The sequence below is a fragment of the Microcaecilia unicolor genome, chromosome 5, assembly GCF_901765095.1.
Source record: "Microcaecilia unicolor chromosome 5, aMicUni1.1, whole genome shotgun sequence".
Taxonomy (NCBI): domain Eukaryota; kingdom Metazoa; phylum Chordata; class Amphibia; order Gymnophiona; family Siphonopidae; genus Microcaecilia; species Microcaecilia unicolor.
In genome coordinates, this window is record NC_044035.1 from 233,755,423 (window position 1) to 233,778,394 (window position 22,972).

The window sequence follows — 22,972 nt, forward strand, 5'->3', positions numbered from 1 at the left end:
CATGTTGGCAAGACAATTGACTGGATCAGATGGTACTCTGATACCAGCGCCAGTAAGAACCTTGGCTGCATGCGGAGAACTACTCTGTTAAGATGAGAAGTAAGGTAAGGAGCTTGAGCTACTAGAGTCTGAAGCTCACCGACCTTTCGAGTTGAAGGAACAGCCACCAAGGAAAATGACCTTCCAGGTCCAATACTTCAGATGACAGGAATCCAGTGGCCCGAATTGAGCTTGCAGCAGCTGGATGAAAACGACATTGAGACCCCAAGATACTGAATAAGGAGTGATAGGGGCTCTGACCGAAGCATAAGAGCCAACTGTAAAAATTATTGGGGGTGCTAAGCCCAACAGAAATAATCCCCCCTAGACACATACAAGGAATTCTCTCAATACTGTGGGAGAAGTAAACGTCATGAAGTGGACAGCTAAAGGCTGACCTTTTACACGTTGATGATAAGCTCTTATTGCACGAAGATGAATACTGACCGAGTTGGTCTTGAGACCAGATTCAGACAGGTGTAGAAAGAACTCAAGCAAGGTCTGTATAAGACTAGAGGCAGGATCTAGGGCCTCGCTGTCACACCAGACGGCAAACCTCTTCCATGAAAAGAATAACACCTCTTTGTGAAATCTTTTCTGGAAGCAGGCAAGAGTCGGGAGACACTCTTCTGGAAAAGTCAACGAAACCTACACTCTCAACATCCAGACCGTGTGAGCCATAGATTGGAGGTTGGGATGTAGAAGTGCCCCCTCGTTCTGCGTAATGAGAGCTGGAAAACATTCCAACTCCAGAAGAAGAGGGAATCGTATCTGACGTAGCTAGAAAGGAGCAATCAGAATCATGGCTCCACAATCTTGCTTGAGAATCAGCAAAGTCTTTTCCACCAGATGTATGGTAGGATACGCATACAGAAAACTTGTCCCCCAAAGAAGGAGAAAGGCATCCGATGGTAGTCTGCCGTGAACCTGCAGCCTGGAACAGAACTGAGGGACTTTGTGATTGAACTAAGTTGCTCAGCCTGTCGGCCAGACTGCTGTTTACGCCAATTAGATAAATGGCTTGGAGAAAACAAGCCGCGTTGGCGAGCCCACCGCTACATCTGCATGGCATCTTGACTTAGAGGACAAGATCCAGTACTCCTTTGTTATCGAGTACATCACAACCCGATTGTGTGGTTGATTAAAATAATTAGGTTGGATAGCCAGGAGGGATGCAACCTTCGTCAGCAGCTTTTGACTGAGTAAGGTGGACTGGACACCTCAGAATCAAAATGGAGAGAATTAACCACCTCTGAGGGGAATTCCGAAGACTGGCGAACAGTTGGGTTACATCCTCTAGATGTGCAAAAGTGTCAAGGGAGTGACGTGAACTGTGGAAGCCATGTGTCTAGAAGTCTCAATATTACTGTGCTGTAATCTGTTGAGACGGGCAATCAACGTGTTAAGGGAACACTTGTACTCCCAGTCCATGAAGATACGCTGCAACAACAGCTAGGCACTAGGAAAAACATACTCTGGACGCAAAGTGAGTAGAAGTATCTTGTAAGTCCAGAGAGCATAACCATTCGTTTTCCTGAAGTATGGGAAGAAGGATGCCCAGGGAAATCATCCTGAACGAAATCTGTTGAGGCCCCTTATGTCTATGATGGGACGGAACCCACAAGGAAGGACCTGGGATAGAAACTCAATCCTTCTTACCCTTGTGGAACAGGCTCGACTGCATTGGTACTGAGAAAGGCAGAGAGTTCCTCTGCAAGTACTCACTGTTGATGGAAGCTAAAGGATTAAACTTCCAATGAACAATGTGGAGGGTTTGATTCCAGATTGAGAATGTATCCTAACCGGACTATTTGAAAAAAAACCCCCGGTTGGAGGATATAGAAGTCACCTGTGGTGGAGAAAATTTGAACTTCCCCCCGACAGGCAGATTGGCTGGTACGGACATTTGTTTTTTTTTTTTTTATATATATAGTGGCTATGCTGAATTGGAGCCACTCCAAAACCCCTCTCTGGTTCCTGCGGAATAGCTGCAGGAGCCTGATTAGGTGCACGCCGCTGACTAGAACGAGCGTGCTGATCTCTTTAAAGAAGTTCCGAGATGAGGAAGTGTATGCACAGCATATCAACAATTTTCTGCTGAGTCTCCTCCTCCAGGTGAGAGGCACACAGTCATGAGAGTCTGCGCATCACCATACCTAGAGCAGAAATCTAGGTGTTACAATACAAGTGATGAAAACGCCATTGGACAGGAACTTGCGACACTTGGAAAAAAGATGTAGCCTACTCCGGTGGGAATGCTCATAAAGATCTGGCAGGACTTGGTCTTGGACGCGATCATGCCAGCCTGGTACGCCATTCTCCAAAGGAGGCTAAGGATGTATGCTCTGGCCTCGGGGGCGCCGAAGCAAGTTCTTAGAACTGCTATCAGTTCTGAGTTGAAGATGGTAGTCCAGGACCTCGAGCATCTGGCATTGGGCTGATTGACAATCTCCATTGTAATGTGTCAAGACAAATAGAGGATCTAGAGGATTCTCAGCAGAGAAAACCCCATGACCTTCATGTTCATCAGATGAACCATCATTGAACTGAGCCAACTACTCAAACAGAGCAGCTCAGATGCAAACATTGACCAGTATAGAGCAACTGTCATACATACAATTCTACAGAACAGCTATGGAAAAATATGTTCTCCTGTAGCAAAATGGCTGTTCTTAACATGCATTTCTGGGCCTGGAAGCCAAGGTATGGAGGCGCGGTAAGTTCTACGAGCGAACACCCATACCAGAGGCAGCATCGGTGAAGGAGACCAGTTGAAAAGCTAGATGCCGCGGGAGGCGGTAGCATCCATGGCATCCAATGGTACCCATGGTCTCGAAGCCAAGGACAACATCTGGCAATGCAAGGGAATCGAAACCAGACTGCCAGATGACTTCCATAACAGAGATGTGACCGATGGTACTGACAGTACTCATGGCACCGACGGTGCCGATGATACACATGGTACCGATGACCCCCGGTACCAATGGAACCCATGGTACTTGGTACCGATGATAGTCATGATATCTGGTATCGATGGTACCCATGATACCCTAGTACCGAAGGGACCCTTGACATGTGGTACCGATGTACCCATGATATTCGGCACCAACAGCACCGACGGTACCTATGGTACACATGGTATCGACGGTGCTCAAGACACCTGGTACCAATGGCACCCATGGTACCGATGGTACCTGGTCATGATATTTGGTATCGACGGTACTCATGTACCGACGGTATCCATGATACCTATCCATGGTACCGACGATACCCGATACCGATGGTACTCGTGATACTCGGTACCGATGGGCGATGATACCTGTGATCGATGGTGCCCATGATATCTGATGCCGATGGTGATACCTGGTGCCGACGGTGCCCATGCACCGAAGACACTCGGCACCGATGGTACCCATGGTACCGATGATACCCGGTGCCGACGGAATCCATGGTACCGATGGTACTGGTACCGATGGGACCCATGGCACCGACCATGGTACCAATGTTCCCGGTACCGATACTCCTCGGTACCGACGCACCGGTGACATTCGGCACCGACGGCACCCATGGTACCGATGGCACCCATGGTACCGATGATACTCGGTACCGACGGTACCCATGACACCCGGTACCGATGATACTCGGCACCGACGGTACCCATGACACCCGGTACCGATGATACTCGGTACCGACGGTACCCATGACACCCGGTACCGATGATACTCGGTACCGACGGTACCGATGATACCTGGTACCGATGCGGTGTATCGACGTCCAATGCCAGGATACCTCCATAATAGAGGGAGCAACGCTCTCAGCACCGACTGATGTCTGAAGCCCGAATACCTCCATAACAGAGGGAGCAAAGCTCTGGGCACCGATGGTACCGACACCCACTGATGCGCCCGAATGACCTGCCAAGCAGGAGGCGCCGAGGCAGGTGGAGACCTACTCGATGCATAACTATACCCAGCGTGCATCGGTCTCTGTCGGACTCCAGAAACTCCTTTGGGCATCCCTGACAAGTAGCATAAGTCTCGTCTTTGAGACACTACTTGCGCTTCACAGGGAGATGATCCGGTCCTTTGGGCATCCCTGGCAGAGTAGAATACGTCTCGGTACTTTGAGACACTACTTGCGCTTCACAGGGAGATGATCCGGCCCAAGACACTTCCGCCGATGCGTCCGAATGACCTGCAGAGCAGGAGACGCCGAGACGGGTGGAGACTCACTTCAAAGGTTACACCACTGATATTGTGTCATCAGGCTGCCCATTCAGTGGCTGACCAGGGATGCACCTGCTTAGGTTCCTGGTTTTTCCTGTGACATACACCTTCACCACTTGTGAGGCTTAAAGACAGTAGTGTGCTGAAGCAGGCTCTCACAGCTCTCGAGAGCAATTTGTTTAAGTTTTAATAAATGGATCAAAAAATGTGGGCTTGTTTTATTTGCTGGCTAGAGAGAGCCCACAGATAACAATATACCAGCACTTTCAAGAAAAAAGAAAAAGAGAAGCTTATATGCTTCGTTGAGGCACAGCCCCTTGTGACTCTGGCAATTACTTAAATTTTTTCTTGCCTCAGGTACAAAAAATACCTGTATATATAAGCCACAATGAGCCTGCCATAAAAAGTACAAATGAAAAAATAAAAAAGAGATTTACTCCGAAGACCTGAAGAAAACACGAAGCCCTAACGAACTCCGTGTCTCCTCAGACGCGGAAAAAGAAAAACTGAGGGGCGTGTCCGCTCGGCGAGCGGGAATAGGTGTGCGCACATGCGCAGTACGATCGCTCGCGCGACGGAACGCCGTAAAGAGATTTTGCTTTAAAATCCTCCGGGGCCGACGTGGCGTCACCCACTTGTGAGAATATCAGCCTGCTTGTCTTTGGAGAACCAACTCGACACTCCAGAATTCATTCAGTACTTCAGCCTTGCGAGAAACAGTTTGTAAATAGCTGTTCCAAACAGACAAAAAAGCCTTTTATCATGTCAGATGAGCCTGGGCAGAATGTGCCTCCCATAACATTAAGACATGAAATCATTCCTCCAATACCAAAAGGAGGGAGGTACTGCCTGGAGCCAATGATTAAGTATACATTTCTTTCCCAATGTGTAGGCTTTCCTAAGAAACAAGCGAGAAGCTTTATCAGAAGTCCCATAAGCCTTCCAAATAGCCAAAAGAACTCCCTTCCAAGTAAGGACTAACCTTTTTTATGATAATAAACTTAATAGTTTGTTAGCTCTGTTGTCCTGGACTAAGAATCCTGCTGGTTTGTGCTCTTGGTCTGTGGATGTTTTCTAGGAACTGTGGGACCTCTGGGATTGTGGCCCCAGTGTCCTTAGAAACCACTTGGGAAATAACTTGCAGGTGGGAACTCGCCCAGAGCCAAGTGGGACCCAGTGCGGTGGGTGGAGGGGTATGCCAGTATAGGAACAAGTGCACAGGTGCGAGCGGGCCTAGGCAGTGCTGGGACAGACCCTCTAGATGGCCACAGAGTTAGTGCCAAGTGGGTGCTAGGGGTAGTGCTTAGGCGTTGTGTGACACTAACACATAGATCATACTACTTCGGGGAACCTTCCTACTTGTCTTCTTTAACTATTCCTTATACCCTTAATTCAGCCTTTACGCTCTGTGGATTCCAATCGATTAGTTCTTCCTAACCATAAAATGGCGCATCAAGAATCTGTCACTCAGCTTTCTTTTTTCTTGCACCTAAGTTATGGAATGACCCTCCTCCTACAATTTGTAATGAAGCTTCCTTTCCCAGTTCAAAATTTTCCCCATTGCCTTCTCTCCTGAAAGCTAAGGGCCATTGGTGCCTTGCTATTACCTTCGAGAGGAATTGGGTATGTGGATATACTGCAAAGGGTTAGAAAACTATTTGTCAATTTGAATGATCTTGTTTTGTTTGTGGTCTCTTTTCTAATTTATCTATGGCATTTTGCTTATATTTTGCATGTTATTAGATTATACACCGCTTAGATCTGTCAGTGCAAGCGGTATAGAAAGTTTTAATAAACATATGAAAATATGACATGTGACAAGTAACCAAATTATTAGAAACTGTGTGTATAGGTTCCAAGAAAGTGGCAACAGTAGGAGAGCGAGTACATAAATTTTCACCTCTGACTTTCATCCACCTGAGGGAAAAGAAAAGTCCTTAAGAAAAACAGATTTGACAGTTCTTCAAAAATGTTATCCATTCAGAACTATCCTCCGAGGTTTACACCACCACCCTTTCCCAAATGCCACTCACTAGGGCTGCACTGGCCTTTACTACAAAGCCTACAAAGACAATAAACAAGAAGAAAAACAAATCATGATATAAAACTGGTCTGGAGATCAGTTTTACAGCTGACTCACATTTCCTGCTAAACTGAAGCAATTACTGAAACCTCTGCCACAGTTAGTGATAATATTATCAGTTAAGCAAAGCCTGGGTCAATCATGTGAGTTATCTAGAAATGGCTTTTATAACAAATCTGTTCAGATGAACTAGTCTATTTCTTTAATAGAATGTTTAAATATTGAAATACATAACTGAAGGTCAAATCCATGAGCTTCATGTCTGTTCTGCTAACTATAAATTACAAATCATTTTCCTAAACAAAGCTAACATGAAGGAAGTGATTTAAGTAGCAGCATATGTACTAAGGCTTCTTGTCATCTGTCTACTGGAAAAATCTTACCGCCCGATATTCAGCACTATTTAACCAGCCAGGTTTAGTTTCTGGCCGGTTAAAGAGAACTTAACCAGCTGATTATCACCCACTAAATATTTGCATCAGCACAAAGCAGCTAACCACTATTATCATGGGATATAGTTGTGAAATAGTAGGCCCATCTTTGACCGCTATAAAAACTTTTCTGCCAGCACAGAATATTACATAGCTGGTTAAGTTTAAGCAGGCCAAACAAAGAAAAACCCCAGATATTCAATGCCATTCACCAGAAAAAGCCCAGCATTAAATAGATTTAGCGCAAGTATCAGGCAAACAGCAAGCTGCCCGGCGCTGGTTGAATATTGGCCTGTTAATGACTAAAGCCTTAACAGTCTCATGCTTAATATGCTAAAAGCTGTGGCCCTTTTGATTATGAGTCAACCCTCCCATCAGTCTGTGGTTTCCACACTACACAGTTCCCCAATGACCTTGACGGAATCCAATATTAAGCAATGATTCTAGATTCATAGTACAGTAATCCCTCAATTTTCAAATCTTCTCAATTGTCTTGTTTCTTGACATTATATCCAGTCTCTTCGTACCTATTTAAATGACAACATCTATACTACACTTTATTCATATGATGTCCAGGCTGGACTATTGTAACATTTATGCCTACCTTCCTGCCATTCGCCTTAAAAATTACAGACTGCCCAAAAATACATCTATATGATTGCTTTCCAATGCCCACTGACACGATCACATTACTCTGCTTTTAATACACCACTGGCTTCCCATTATCTATCAGATCCAACCTAAGATTTTTACACTGACAAAGGTCCTATTTAAGGATTCCCTCTTAGTACCCCCTGCCCTGCATTCCTCCACTGAACACCATCTCACTATTCCTTCTTGTCTATCATACTAGACCAGGGGTTCTCAAGCCAGTCAGGTTTTCAGGATACCCACAATGAAGTATCATGAGAAATTTGCATACAATGGAGGCAGCATATGCAAATTTCTATAATGCATACTCATTGTGGATATCTTGAAAACCAGACTGACTTGGTGTGTCCTGAGGACTGGGTTGAGAGTCCCTGCTCTAGACTGGAGTCCAATGCATCACTCTGCCTTTACTTTTTTTTTTTTTTTAAACACATCACACCTTCTCCTCTGAACTCCCTCTCCCCCAGATATCTGGGCTGAGCAATCATATCCGCAATTCACAGTCACTTTGAAGACTTATCTCTGAAGAAAAGTGAACTTTGTCCTTCTGTGGTGGATTGAAGCTCTGATTGGTTGTTCGCACTGAATCCTTGTCCTTTCTACCTAGTATTTACCACCTTCTCTTTCATCTGTCTTGTTAACTGTAGTTCTTTACTTATGAGTTTTTGTTTTTAAACCATTTTAATTCTTGTCTGAAAGGCAGTATATCAAGTACTCAAACATCTACACATGCTGCTTTTCTGAGCCTAAATATTAGCATTATAAAAATGATATGCACAGAATAGCACTCCAGCACAGATGTGTGCACAAGGAATTGATGGCGCCAGAGCAGTCCTATGTGCACATGCATATGTCCAGTATGCACTCCCATGTTAGACCTAGTGTAAAAAATGTGAGCTATCTGCATAGTATTTGATTGGTTCATTGTAGATCAAAACTGGAATTAGTCTTAGGAAGCTGTGCATTAAGAGCTGGGACCAAGATTTAAACACAAAATTTCTGCATCAGCCCCAGTGTTTTAAAGGTTAAACAATGAACCAATTTCACAAATGAGGTACTCAAAAACTACCACCTTCTAGCCACAAATGACCATGAACGTTTCCTTTATAAGTCAACTATTAGAAAAATATGGAAAGGCTGCAGGAATCCCATGTCACTTTTGTAGCTGACAAGGAATTTCATACAAGTAACACTCATAGATGGACTGGAGTAGCCACCTAATAATGGTCAGTGCAGTGGGCTTTGATTCAGGTGACTTGGGTTTGATTCCCACTGCAGCTCCTTTTGACCTTGGGCAAGTCACTTAAACTGCCATTGCCCCAGGTACAAAAACTTAGATAGTGAACCCTCTAGGGACAGAGCAAGTACCTGCATATAATGTGTACAGTGCTATATAAGTCTAGTAGCCCTATAGAAATGATTAGTAGTAGTAGACATAGCCCTATTTGTCAGATGACAGCACCCAGAAGAGTGGCTGATTTTATTCTGTTGACAGATCGTAATTTACTAAACAGCCCACAAAATATTTCTTCTCTTGCATATATCTGTGCAATTTAATTTGCATGTCAAAGTTCAGATATATATCATTGCTCCATATAAATGAAATATTGATACAAGCAGTCTAAAGACACGAATCATTTAATATGGTTGTATGAATTAAACATTCTTATTCTTTACTAAATCCAAGCTTGAGGCAAGTTACAAACAGGTTTGCAAGTTATTTCCCTTTCTAAACGGGCTTACAATTTAAATTGTACCTGAAGCAATGGTGAAGTGACCATTTCACTATCACAAGGAGAGACAGAGAAGCAGATCTGAATCTTGGCTTCCCTGGTTCTTAGTCTTCTGCTCTAATCACTAGGCTAATCCTTCCTTACACATAAAAATGATTCGCCCGGGTTTTTTTTTTTTGTTGGGGGAGGGGGGGGGGGGGGGAAGAAAGGATATTTGTTTCAAGACCTCACCTCCTCCTTTGGACTTCTACTTCAAAGTGGAAGAACGGTTGGGAACCAACTCTATAATTCTTCATTGGCAACTATCCAGAATTTTCTTATTTTAATGTTACATTCAAAATGAACTCACTTTACTTTGTCACTGCAGTAACATCTTTGGCCATGAACCATAAACCAGAGGTCCTTCGAGGATACAGCAATCATGAGCCTAAATCTGATTAATAGGTGCCATCAATCACTGCACAACCATGAGTCTCCCCCCCCCCCCCCCCTCCCCCTCAACAAAGACTATGATGTTTTGACTAAATAGCATCACGATCAACCCACAAACCCATTTGGAAACACTGTTCAGATCAGGAATAACTGAGGTTCCTCCATCTGGCAGTGCATACTATATAAGTACATAAGTAATGCCATACTGGGAAAAGACCAAGGGTCCATCGAGCCCAGCATCCTGTCCACGGCAGCGGCCAATCCAGGCCAAGGGCACCTGGCAAGCTTCCCAAACGTACAAACATTCTATACATGTTATTCCTGGAATTGTGGATTTTTCCCAAGTCCATTTAGTAGCGGTTTATGGACTTGTCCTTTAGGAAACCGTCCAACCCCTTTTTAAACTCTGCTAAGCTAACCACCTTCACCACTTTTTCCGGCAAAAAATTCCAGAGTTTAATTATACGTTGGGTGAAGAAAAATTTTCTCCGATTTGTTTTAAATTTACTACACTGTAGTTTCATCGCATGTCCCCTACTCCTAGTATTTTTGGAAAGCGTGAACAGACGCTTCACATCCACCTGTTCCACTCCACTCATTATTTTATATACCTCTATCATGTCTCCCCTCAGCCGTCTCTTCTCCAAGCTGAATAGCCCTAGCCTCCTTAATCTTTCTTCATAGGGAAGTCGTCCCATCCCCGCTATCATTTACTGCTATTGAGCCAACCAGATAGACTTCAAACACTTGTGTCAAAGGAGAAAATTAAAAAACAAAACAAAACCCTCAAACTCCCACCTCCTGAAGGAGATAACTGTACTGTAAGCAATGCAAAATGTGCTAAAGGCTGCGTGGCTGACTGCAGTCTGTCGTCTTGTTGTGTAAATTTTAGTTACTATATTCATGTTCCTGTTTTTCACTGCATCTACATAGCGGGTTAGGAATAACTACATTCTGGCGCATTAAACATCTGAAACTCCCAATAATTTATGTCATCAGTTTTTCAACCCATCCAACTCACCTGAATAGGAAAAGAAAACCAGACTACTTTGAGTGACCAACTATCTTGAAAACAGCCATATGCCTAATTTCACAACTACCCCAATGGTTTACATCAGGGGTAGGCAACTCCGGTCCTCGAGAGCCGCAGGCAGGTCAGGTTTTCAGGATATCCACAATGAATATGCAGGAGATAGATTTGCAAGCACTGCCTCCATGGTATGCAAATCTATCTCCTGCATATTCATTGTGGATATCCTGAAAACCTGACCTGCCTATGTCTCTCGAGCACCGGAGTTGCCTACCCCTGGTTTACATTATTTGGAATTAAAAGTGTAGCTACATGAACGAGGTTAGAAGGACAATATGAATTTTGCTGACAACACAAAGGTTAGCACAGAAATAAGAAATGATCTATAAAAATTAGAAGTATGGACTAATGCTTGTCAGTTAAACTAATGTGAAAAATGTATTGCGATGCCTTTGTGATGCAGAAATCCAAAAGACCTGTATGCAAGAAGCAGAAGGAAGCAAGGGGCTGATGTAAATGGACCAAGAAAGATCTCCGGGATCACAGTGCATGAGAATCTTAAGGTGGTGAAAAAAATGCAATAAGGCAATGGTCAAGGCCAGAGGGATGCTTAATTGCATAGAGAGGGGCATAACCAGTAGAAAGGAAGTAATGATACTATTATACAAGTAATTGGCAAGACATGGAGTACTGTACCTTGCCAAGAATTTACAAAAAAAAAAAAAAAGACAAATATATATACCCTTGAAGAGAAGAGAGGTGAAGTAGATATGATAAAGACTACTTGAAAGGATAAATATTTAAAGGACATGAAATGCAGCTACAAGGAGGGAAACTGCAAAGCAATATCAGGAAATACTTTTTCACAGAGGGGGTGAGGGGGTGGATGCCAGGAATGCTCTTCCATGGAAGATGGTGGGAACAAAAACCAATGACTAAATTCAAATAAGTGTGGGATAAACAGTATTCCTAAGAAAAACAGCATTTTTTAAAAACCCCAGTATTTCCACTCAAAGCAAATGAAGAACAAAAGCATGGGTAGGTAACCTGTACCGAGTGACAGGTGAAACCCTGGTCATCATGCTGGTCTGTGTCTGCCATCATCCATATTACCATGCTAAGATCCCCTTTACAAAGTTGAGTACATAACATAATAGCCATACTGGGTCAGACCAATGGTCCATCTATCCCAGTATCATGTTTTCAACAGTGGTCAATCCAGGTCACAAGTACCTGGCAGAAATACAAATAGGTGCAACATTCCATGCTACCAATCCTGGGGCAAGCAGTGGCTTCCCCATGTCTGTCTCAATAGCAGACAATAGACTTTTCCTCCAGGAACTTGTCCAAACATTTTTTTAAACCCAGATATGTTAACCGATGTTAGCGTATCTTCCAGCAACAAGTTCCAGAGCTTAACTATTCTTTGAGTGAAAAAAATATTTCCTCCTATTTGTTTTAAAAGTATTCCCATGTAACTTCACTGAGTGTCCCCTAGTCTTTATACTTTTTGAAAGAGTAAAAAATTGATTCACTTCTACACCTACAGTACACGTAGGATTTTGTAGATCTCAATCATTTCTCCCTTCAGCAGTCTCTTTTCCAAACTGAAGAGCCCTATCCTCTTTAGCCGTTCCTCATACAAGAGGAGTTCCATCCCCTTTATCATTTTGGTCACTCTTCTTTGAGCCTTTTCTAATTCTGCTATATCTTTTTTGAGATACTGCAACCAGAACTGAACACAATACTCAAAGTGAGGATGCAACATGGAGCGATAAAGAGGAATACTATTTTTAGTCTTACTTGCCATCTCTTTCCTAATAATTCCTAGCATCCTGCTTGCTTTCTTGGACGTCACTGCACACTGGTCAGAAAATTTCAACGTACTGTCTACAATGACACCTAGATCTTTTTCTTGGGTGCGCCCCCCCCCCCCATCCCCAAGGTGGACCCTAGCATCAGGAGTTAGTGGTTACAGAGGATGGGCAGACGATGAGACATTTGGCCCTCATCTGCCATCATGTTTCTATGTTTCTAACTATGATTTGGATTATTCTTCTCAATATTCATCACTTTGAATTTGTACACATTAAATTTCATCTACCATTTGAATGCCCACTCTTCCTATTTCCTAAGATCTTTCTGCAATTTTTCACAGTCCACATGTGTTACTTAGTTGATTCATGGGATACTGAGGAGTGAGATATTGAGGTATCCAAGGAGATGTAATGGCTGCAGCAACTGCAGAATAGTGCCTTTTTTGGAAAAGCCCTACCCAGGAAAATAACCTCACAAAACACACAGTTATCTTTTGCATACTTGACTATATATTTCCACCAGCATCTACTTATGCAACCCACGAGAAGAGAGGTAGTTGGAGCTTGAGTGAAACTACTGGAACCTCTGTTCAACAGTCTCACCAACAATTTACTTGCAAGTAAATTGGAGAGCAGAGGAGCTTAACATTAGGCAGACAAGTCAGTTGAATACAGCAGCACACACAGCAAACAGCAACTGTGTCAGATTAAAACAAAATATCCTGACAGCCACACAACTAAAAGCAGCATCACTGTGTACTTTTACTGGCAGGGTGGGTAGGCAATTATCAAATCTCCATTTACCCATTAAATTGCTTTTGGAAATTTACCCTTATATACAAAGGTATTATGCATTTTTATAGAAGCTTTGGCAGGAGTGGTGGTGGTGGTGGCAATGATCATTGCATTGAGTCATCAAAATCTCGAGGGGGGTGTAGGAGCAGCTAAGTGCAAGAAAGTTGGCTTGAGGAGCGCACAGGTTTCACCTACGGCAGCGATTCCCAAACCCGGTCTTGGAGGGACCCCAGCCAATCAGGTTTTTCAGGATATCCACCATGAATAGTCACAAGCCAGATTTGCATGAAGTGGAGGCAGCACATGCAAATCTCTCATGAATATTCTTTATGGATATTCTGAAAACTTGACTGGATGGGGTGCCTCCAGGACCAAGTTTGGGAATCACTGACCTAGAATACCCAAGAGCCTTGTACCAGTCCTGTGCAAGAGATGCAAGAGGACAGAAAAGAATCCCCCCCCCCCCCTCCAAAAAAAAAAAAAAGCAACAGTACAGTTGAAAAGAATGTGGAGGGAGCACTGCTGTTCTTAAGGGAAATATCAGGTGGCTGTATTTATAGCCCATGAGAGTTCCACAATAGCCCCTAATGCACAGATACTGGACTCAGGACCACTGTTGCAATGACCAAGTTATGAACAGAGGATATGTCTGTTGATATAAGTGGAAAAATCTCTGGTACTAGAGAACAAAGACTCATGGCACCAGACTCCTAGGCCTGGTTAAAATTAAGCTTGAAGAAAAGAGGAAACTATTGGAAGAAACTCACATGGAGAAAGTTCTGGGCATTGTATCCATGCATATCTTCAAATTTCCTAAAATAGTAATCCAAATTTCTCAGCTAAGATCTGAATGAGCAATGCTATCTGCTGAAATAACCACAGTGCTGTCTTCATTATGTCAAAGTCACCTTCAAATGTGCCCTACTAGCAACACAATCTTGAAAGCAGATGACCACTGTACTTCGTTCCAATCTATCCTCAATTCATTCACCATTACTTGGATCTTGAAATGGCAGGAGGCACCCATTGGTCCCAATTACATAGGTTAATTGCCAGATGCAGTTTGGATGCTCAAAACTAAACATTTTTAAGCACAAGGTAAAATGTGCTGTGCTAAGCTCTGAAAACAAAGCTCAAGAAAGAAGTAGAAAGGTTTGCATTTGGCAAGGAAGTACAGTTAATTGTGCAAACAAGTAACACTGCCACATTATATGGCAGTCTGATCTCAAGTTAGATCATTAAAAAGATTGCCCAATAGTAAACACTAGTTAACTGTCCCAGAGACTAGCTTCAACAGAAATCTGATTTATGAGTCATTCTGAACATGCCCACTGAATGAAAGCAACACAGTGCAAACAAAAAAAAAAGTACATCAAATTTGCAAATACAAACCCATTCTACTGTTCTGTACAGACCAAAGTGCAGTACGTCAAGAAAAAACTAAACTAAGTGTGAAAAAACAAAATCCCTCTTGTGCTAGCTACATCATCACTCTTTTACCTAGTGTTGAGTGCCAGAGGCGATGCCCTGAGTCTTTGTAATGGTGGTAGATCATATCACCAAAAAGCAGCAATGCTGCAGGCAAGGTGCAATAGCAGCAGAAACCGGTCAAAGCAGTTTCTTCATCACATTGAACGTTTGAGGCCAAGAAGCACAGGCCAATTCTAACAGTCTTGAGTTAAGAATAAGAGGGACTACCACATCTGTCCCAGAGACAGAAAGCCCTAAGGGAACCACACCACTGGCCATTTGAGACATGGGTAAACCCACTGTCTCTTCTTACATCCAGTTATCTCGAGTGTGCAAAGCTCTGAACAGGCTTCTCTTGAACCCTTCCTGCTCTCACCTCCACTTCAAGGCTATTTTGCGGGTCTTGGGCTTTCATTCCCAAGCTCTGTCCCTGCTTCAACTGTCAGTTCCCAGCTTATTGGAACTTTAAGGCTTAATTTTTTACATTCCAGAATTCTGCTGCCAATCCTTAAAGGGACAGACACTGAAAAGTGGCCAACCACATTGCCAGTACTTTAAAAAGGTGGTGGGGAGGGGACAAAAAAACCACACCGTGTGAATCATAGTCAGTAGGCAATCTTTCAACCAGCAGCCTCAGCCCTAGGATAGAAAAGAGGACAAAGTCCCTATTTATCTGCTATTTAGTTTGGCAAATCAGATTTTTTTTTTTTAATTAGGAAAATTCCTCACTGTTTGTGGAACAGTGTTTTCCTACTCCAAAAGAGGAGCGATGTGCTCTGCACTGATGCATCTTAAAATGATACTAAAATACTTTAAACAGTATGAAATGAAAAGTTCTGATTTCACACACAAAATAGACCATGTGAACATATGCAACTTTAAAGGTAATGGTAGTCCCCTGCACACAAGTATATGGGGCCTGCCAACTGAATGACTACCAGTAGGGTACTTGCCATTGCTTTCCATATCTTACCCTGAACTAAGTACCTTTTGAAAACTTGAGCCAACTAGATCATTCAGGTGTTGATACACCTCCCTCACGTGATCATACCTTTGCACAATACAGTCAGATATAGCTTTGGTGTCAGAACTTATAAAGCACTAATTGAACATGAAGTGTGTTGATGCTTTAGGGTTTGTGAAGGTTCTAACAGTCTCTCAACACTGGAGGTGGCTTTTATACAACAGGTAACAAAACACCTATTAAATAATCAAACCTCCACCAAGGTAGTAGTTTGTTCATGCATAACAACCTTCTGTAACTAGTCTGGTTCACACAACCCCATAGGAAGCATCATAAAAATACCCTTTGCTCAATCTAATCTCCAAAAGCATTTCTAAAAATCCAGGCCTCTGCTTTCTGGAATGCCAAGAACTTCCCACCGAGTCACACTTTTTCCAATCCATAGGGCCTACACGAGAAAATCCATTGTCCTTGGCACAAAAAGTAGAAATACTTTTCACTGGAGGCAACAACAGAATTGCCATGTGATGTGAGTGAAGAGGTCTTCCTTGGAGCACACCTTACAGTATATGTTCAGCCAGGTACTCAAGCAGCCTGAGAAAGAAACTTGAAAATGTAACTAGTTATCTTGAATGCCACCTACAACTGGACAGGCTATACTGGGAATATTAAAACTCAAAATTCTGAACTCTGCACAGCTACTAGGTTGGCAAAACTTTACCTGTTCAAAAAGATCAGCAAGCATGTTGTGTAGCTGTTTAAGACAGTCAAGGTCCACTGGTTTTTATACATATATTCTAAAAGTTCATTTTATAAAACATGAGATCTTGTGTAGCCAAAAAAAATATATATTACTTCTTTACAGACAACAGTTGTTCATGTACTTGTTTTAAAATTTAAAGATGGTGAAAGGAAACAAAAATTGGCCCTACCAATAAGTTTCCTTTTGATATCTGTCAAAAGCTGTACCACCTCATGAGAATTTTGCAGAAGGCAGAACATTAAAGTTTTTTTTTTAAACAGTGGCTTCATGATCAGAAATCTATGTTATGTGTGGGTTGCATGAATATTTTAGCCTGTTGTATTTATACTCATCAAATCTGTGAATCTCCTCTGAAACTGACTTCATACCCACCAAATAACACTGTAATGCTTCAAAATCATGCTTACTAGCTAATTAGCTGCAAATTTCAAGTGGGCCACATCTCAAGGTCAGACAGACTGCACTCGGCCTACAAGCCACAAAGCAAATAGTCCTGTCATTAAGGCAACTGAACAAAGCAGGTAGGGAAGCCAGAGTTAAAGCACCACATTGCTTGGGAGTGTAAAGGGAGAAAACTGTGCACCAGTTCCATCTTGGTGATGAAGAATTAGGGTACTGCACTACAATATTATCTGGCATCAGTAGGGTTTGACTAAAAAGTCATAAGATTTGAAGTCACTGGGCCTCTTCATGTGGTCTTAAAAGGTCAATATATCATGCTGATCTTGTCTGTCACTCTTACCATCTCTTTGATGAACCATCTAGATCAGCGATGGGCAACCTCAGTCAGGTTTTCAGGATATCCCCAATGGCAGATCACTCATCTCATGCACAGTCTTTGAGGATATCCTGAAAACCCGACTGAAGCTGCAGCCCTCAAGACCGAGGCTGCCCATTCCTGATCTAGGTGCTCATCAAAATTATCTTTCATTAAGGAGTCAGGGTAAAATGTTCCATCCCCCCACCCTCATAACTTTAGATGAGGGAAGAAACAGTGTCTTTTCCCTTTCCACCCCTTCCCTCAGCCACAAGTGACCCCTTTCCTTCCCTTTTCTCAGCATTTTCTACAACCTGGCGCTATGTGCCATCATCTCGGCCTAGTCTCCCAGTGGTCAAGTATCAAGCCTGCCATACTAGCCTGCCTCCAATTTTTAAGCACCCAGGTACTTGGATTATTCCAGCACTGCTTTAAAAATGCATCACAAAATCCATACAATTAGCAGAACTGCACTATGACATACTGAGTGACTCAGACTGACAGATGAATTCTGCCATATGATCAAAAGGGAGTTATCACATAGTAGCCATTCAAATCAGGCAACAGTCTTACCTCTATCACTGCCATTAAGAAAAGTAAACAGAGACCAACAAAATGTGGCAGAAATATATAGATATGTCCCATCATACTTGGGGGAGGGGGGGCGCAAAGAATTTATTAAGGGAAAATTAGGTTCTTACCATGATAATTTTCTTTCCTTTAGTCATAGCAGATGAAGCCATTACGTATGTATTAGGTTCAGCTTTATTTATTTACTGCCTTGTTGAAGAAATTCACTCAAGGGTGTGTACGGCAAGAATAAGTCAAACATAAGCAATAGACAATTACAGCAGTAAAAATACAAAGTATGGCATACTATGCTACATTACACAATGTTAGCACACAATAAAGCTTGCAGTGATCATACTCCACATACCCTAGGGCTTAGGAGTGAGGGCTGTTACTATCATGGTTATGCATAAAACCCTTAGAGATACAACTCTCCCCCCTCCCCCCCAAACAAACCCTCTGAATGGGAGAGGTATACCTGAAACAAGGCCAACACAACAAAATGCCATTATGGAAAATTTCAGGTGTGCTTATATTACTCACCATGATAATTATTCCAGCACAACATCCATTAAACCTTAACTTACTATAAACCACTGAATTAAAGTGAAGTTGTTGGCTCAGTCAATCAATGCGAGATTGCCACTCAAAGTGTGCTAGGCAACTCTGAGGATTTAATTTCTACTAAAGACCTTTCACTAGTGTCTCTCCATCTCTCTCTCTATGTATATCTTATATGAGAGAGAGCGAGAGAGAGAGAGAGAGAGAGAGAGAGAGAGATGGAGGGGTCTTCCTCCTGAAATACTATCCTTTGCCACTTTGAAGTGGCAGCTCTCAACCCTGCAAAAAGGTACCAATATCATTCCCACCCTCTAGCATCTCAAAATTGTAGATCAAAATGACAGTGGTGAACTGATGCACCATCGTATACCCATAAATTTAATTATAATATTGCATCCAATTAAGCTACTGAAGGAAGGCAACACAATAGAAAAACACTGCAGTGTTCATTAACTGTCATGCTAAAGGAGCTTGCCCCATTTACAGACTGTCACCAGAAAACTCACAACCTTGTAAAGGCTATTTTAAAGGCAGATGCAACAACTGGAATTAACATTTAACCCCTGGTCCAGAAACCAACTACAAAGTGCAAAATATTGTTTCATCAAGTGAAGCCATTTGTCATTATCATTCTTAACTCAGCCACAGAAAAGGATATTTAATAAACGGTTTTGTATAACCACAACCATTTCATGCTATCATGCGGAGTGTCAGCGTACAAAAAAAAAATGTCAAAGCACGCTAGCACAATCTCCTACGCCCTGTATCTAAAGGGGACCCCCCCCCCCAAACGACTGTTTTCAAACCAGGGAAAAACAAAAGCATCTTTCAGGTAAAACAATCTAGTATAGAGTGCATGCACAGAGCACCATGAGAACCACAAAAGAAAGTAAAAGCAAAGGGAAAAAATATCTAATGCAGATTCCTTGCAGAGCTGCCTACTATGAATCATACATGGGCACCATTTATCAACATCCCCCACCTCCATGAACAGAGAATGGGAGAAAAACCTAAGGGCCAGGCCTATTGCAGTGTTACTATAACACCAATTTCTTTGCTATGCACCACTTAGATGCTTAGTGATAAAATATTTTTTAAATATATTTAGATTTAACTCACACCTTTTCATTTGCAGCTCAAGGTGAGTTACAGTCAGGGTATTTATTTTCCTTGTCCCCAGAGGGAGCTTACAATGGAACACGAAATGACTTTGCCCAAGGTCATAAGGGGCATCAACAGAGTGCAGCATATGTGCCCAAACAGGCAATATAGAATACGATTTAGGAGTCTGAGGAATCATTTAAAATGATGATTCCCCTACAGTACTTTAATTTTAAAATAGCTAATGTAAAAACAAGTGTCAAGTACTAAAAACATGATTGGCAATAAATACACAGCAGTCAGAATATTAACCCCATATTTCCCACAAAGACGTTTGTGAGGATGTACAGAAGACGGAAATTCTAGTGTTTTGGGGGACACCAGCATTTCTAGTCAGTGTTCTTTGAAAGCACTAGAGTAGTTGAATAGTTGCCCGTGCAGCTTAATGGGATCCCAGGCCTGAATGGAAAAATACAGTATGCACACCCTACAAGCCTTGGGAAAGTAACATTTCTTTTCCATATGAATACTTATCGACTGTTGGTTACAGCATTTCAGTAGATCAGCACTGCACCAAAACCCCAACATCACTAAACCTTTTAGCAGGAATGACTGAAAATCACATTTCATCAAGCAAAACTTAACGCTTTCCCTCTTTCTCCCCCTTCCTCCCTCTAGCCAACTTGCTATTTGTGCCAAGTTTCACTCTGAAATGTAACAATACTATTAAAAAAAAAGTCTCGATTGTTCGTCTCAACCCTCAGTAAGACTACCCCCCCCCCCCCCCCCCTGAGTACTTCCTTATAAAATGCGATATGCCTTTCTGCCATCATGAGAAAACATCCACATTTGCCAGGCTGATTTTGTTTCACATCTTTATTTTGTGCCTTGCCGTTACCTAGATACTTAAATTTCAGAATGGAGCGGAACCCAAAGCATGTATGATACAACGAACATGCCATTTAACATTTAGTTTACGCTTTTCACTGTAAAGAGCCATATCCCAGCCTTACAAAATGAACCTTAAGGGTTAAAGCTTTCCCACCAATAAAAATCCTTCAAATCTCCATCTGCAATGGCTGAACACTGCATTTCATCTGCAGTCGCTCAATGCTTGTTAGATCTGTCAGCAAGAGATTTTTTTTTTTTAAGTCACTGGGTAAAATAAAACAGCCAGTAAGTTAGAACCCGATTGTACAGCAAGAATACACGCTTCATCACAGAAAAAGAAAGTGGGAAAGAAAAGGCTAAAGTAAAAACCTCGTCTTGTCTTTTCCAGACATTTTAATTAATCTAGGATTTAAACTAAAGGGTCGAGGCAAGAGCAAAGAAGCACTTTAGCTTCCTCCTAATTGTATTTTCTGGCCTCGAGACAAATAATCTTAAAGATTGCTCAATCCATAGCTATAAAAAAAAAAAGTATTTCTGTTTTAAGGGCAAAACAACTTCACTCATAAATCCGTTCTACATGAAGACAAGATGCCGGAACCCTCGTGCTACAGGCAGAAGAGGGAACTACATTACACTGGATGAACTTTAAAGTATAGAAATAAGGTTCATATTTCACCAAAAAATTAGGGCTTGAGGAAGAAGGGGGCGCACATGATGTCCTTGTTCCATTCAGGGAACAAATATGTTCCAAACGTTCTCTCCGATCTATTCTGGACGGATTCCAATATCCTCTTTAACCTTCCCCCCACTTGCATAAACGGGAAGAATTTTTACGTCAGTAACATTATCACTTTTTTTTTTTTTTTAGCAGTGCCTTTAGGCTTGCTACTCAGTGAGAACTGACATGGAACCGCAGTGTTTCCCTGCGTCTCCCACATCTCTGCAGTGCACCCATCATCATAGGCGCAAGGTGCCGGCCGGTAGCCGGCACGGGTCTAAAGTGGCAATGCGGAAGAAACCATCCACACCCGGGGGGAAGAAAAAAATGGGATAGAATGAAAGGGTGAAAAGGGGACTAGAACGTTAGATCAGGAGTAGCATCTTATACTGTCCATACGCTTGAGCCGTCCGAAAGCGCGCGCTAGGGAGCCTCAGGCACTCCTCTTCGCGCCACCTATGCAAGCCGGCGCAGTACAGGCGAGTGCTAGACACTTACCCCGTAGCCCATGGTAGCTCTGCGTGCTCACAAGAAACCTTCTGGGGGTGGGGGAGAGCAGCAAGAAACAGAAATTTAAATATTAAAAGACTTTTTAGACACCCCCTCCTCCTCTACAACTTGCCACACGTCCCCCCGGCCTCCGCCAACCTCTCCCAGCTGTTGCTATCGCCACTGAAAAACGCGGCGCTTAGAACGACTTCCTAAAATACTCGCTAGGCTCCATCCCGCCCCTCTGTGACGTCAACAGGCGAAAAGTCGGTGGTGTGCGCTACGTAGTGTTTCCGTGAGCGACGACGACGGGGCACTTTTTGGCAGGGGGCGGGGACACTGGCGGCGAGAGGCAAGGCAATCCCTACCTGGACTGCGAGGAATCTGGAAGTGGAGAGGTCACAGTAGGGATGATTATAAATAGGTTTCTACTCTGTTTATCCCCGGGAGGTAATGGTCACCTTTTAAAGGGATTTACATTATGGGATTTCATTTTCTCATTTTTGCCATGTACTGGTGTTAAAACTGAATAAAGCCTAGCTCGGCCTTTGGAGGGCGCCAGCTTCCTCTTTTAAGCTCCCCTCCAACGTTACCTTAATTTTTTTTCCCTTGCAGCGTTCGATGCATGCCCTCGGTATTCGGCAGTGCTGCTCCAAAGCAGTCCTGCAGCCCGCCTTAGTCGAATATGCATGTTAGGATTTATTTACCGGTGTACAGTATGACTAAAAACACAAGGAATAGACAATTACAGCATGAAAGGCAATGCATGCAAATCATTCCTACATAATGAGTACTGATATCTTGACAATTTGAATGGCGGCCTAGGCATTTCTACAGCAGGGGGCCAGTGCAGTATAATACCTCAGTCAACAGCCGAACCCTTTAAGTTCTGCTACATAATTTTAAATAATTGAACCATCCGCTATTATAGACTCTAAAGTTCTCTCTACAATGCTTGCCTAGTTCAAGCAGCAGCTAGCTCAACCACATAGAACTCCTATGGGTGAACGACTAAGTTTACCTGTTAAGCAGTCCTAAGTGTAGACATAGGTATAGGGGAGGGTTCACACTGCGAATGCAGGAACTGGAAGGAAGCTGAGGAGGGGGGTGTGAATCTAAAATAACGTGCCTGGGGTCCCAGCACATCTAACACCAGCCTGATTTGGGGGGGGGGGGGAGGTTTCCTCCACATCTACACTGGGACCGTTAAAGGGCTGCCACCTCAGTCCTGCAGCATTTTTTTTAAACAAGCATAATGGAACAGAATCCTGTAATGTTATCTTTGGAACCCTTCATAGTTCAAGCATTTACAACACCATGACTCAAACAGTGGCTGTTTCAATTGCAGAGCCACAGGAGTTTAGATGCAGTGGGAGTTATAAATACAGGGACAGAATAGGGGCTCCAGCGAGAGAAAAGTTAAGATAGACCCAGTGAATGAAGGAGGGAGA

The 22,972-nt window shown here is 42.8% G+C and overlaps 1 protein-coding gene across 1 annotated transcript in view; it reads right to left on the reverse strand.

Moving 5' to 3' along the window:
• The window catches only part of ATP1A1 (ATPase Na+/K+ transporting subunit alpha 1), a 142,562-nt gene extending 120,843 nt beyond the window's left edge, over nucleotides 1–21,719 (reverse strand). The window contains 1 exon segment of the mRNA XM_030203883.1: nucleotides 21,531–21,719. Coding sequence (XP_030059743.1) covers nucleotides 21,531–21,542 — 12 coding nt within the window. The 5' untranslated portion in view covers nucleotides 21,543–21,719.
• Nucleotides 21,720–22,972: the final 1,253 nt, after the last annotated feature.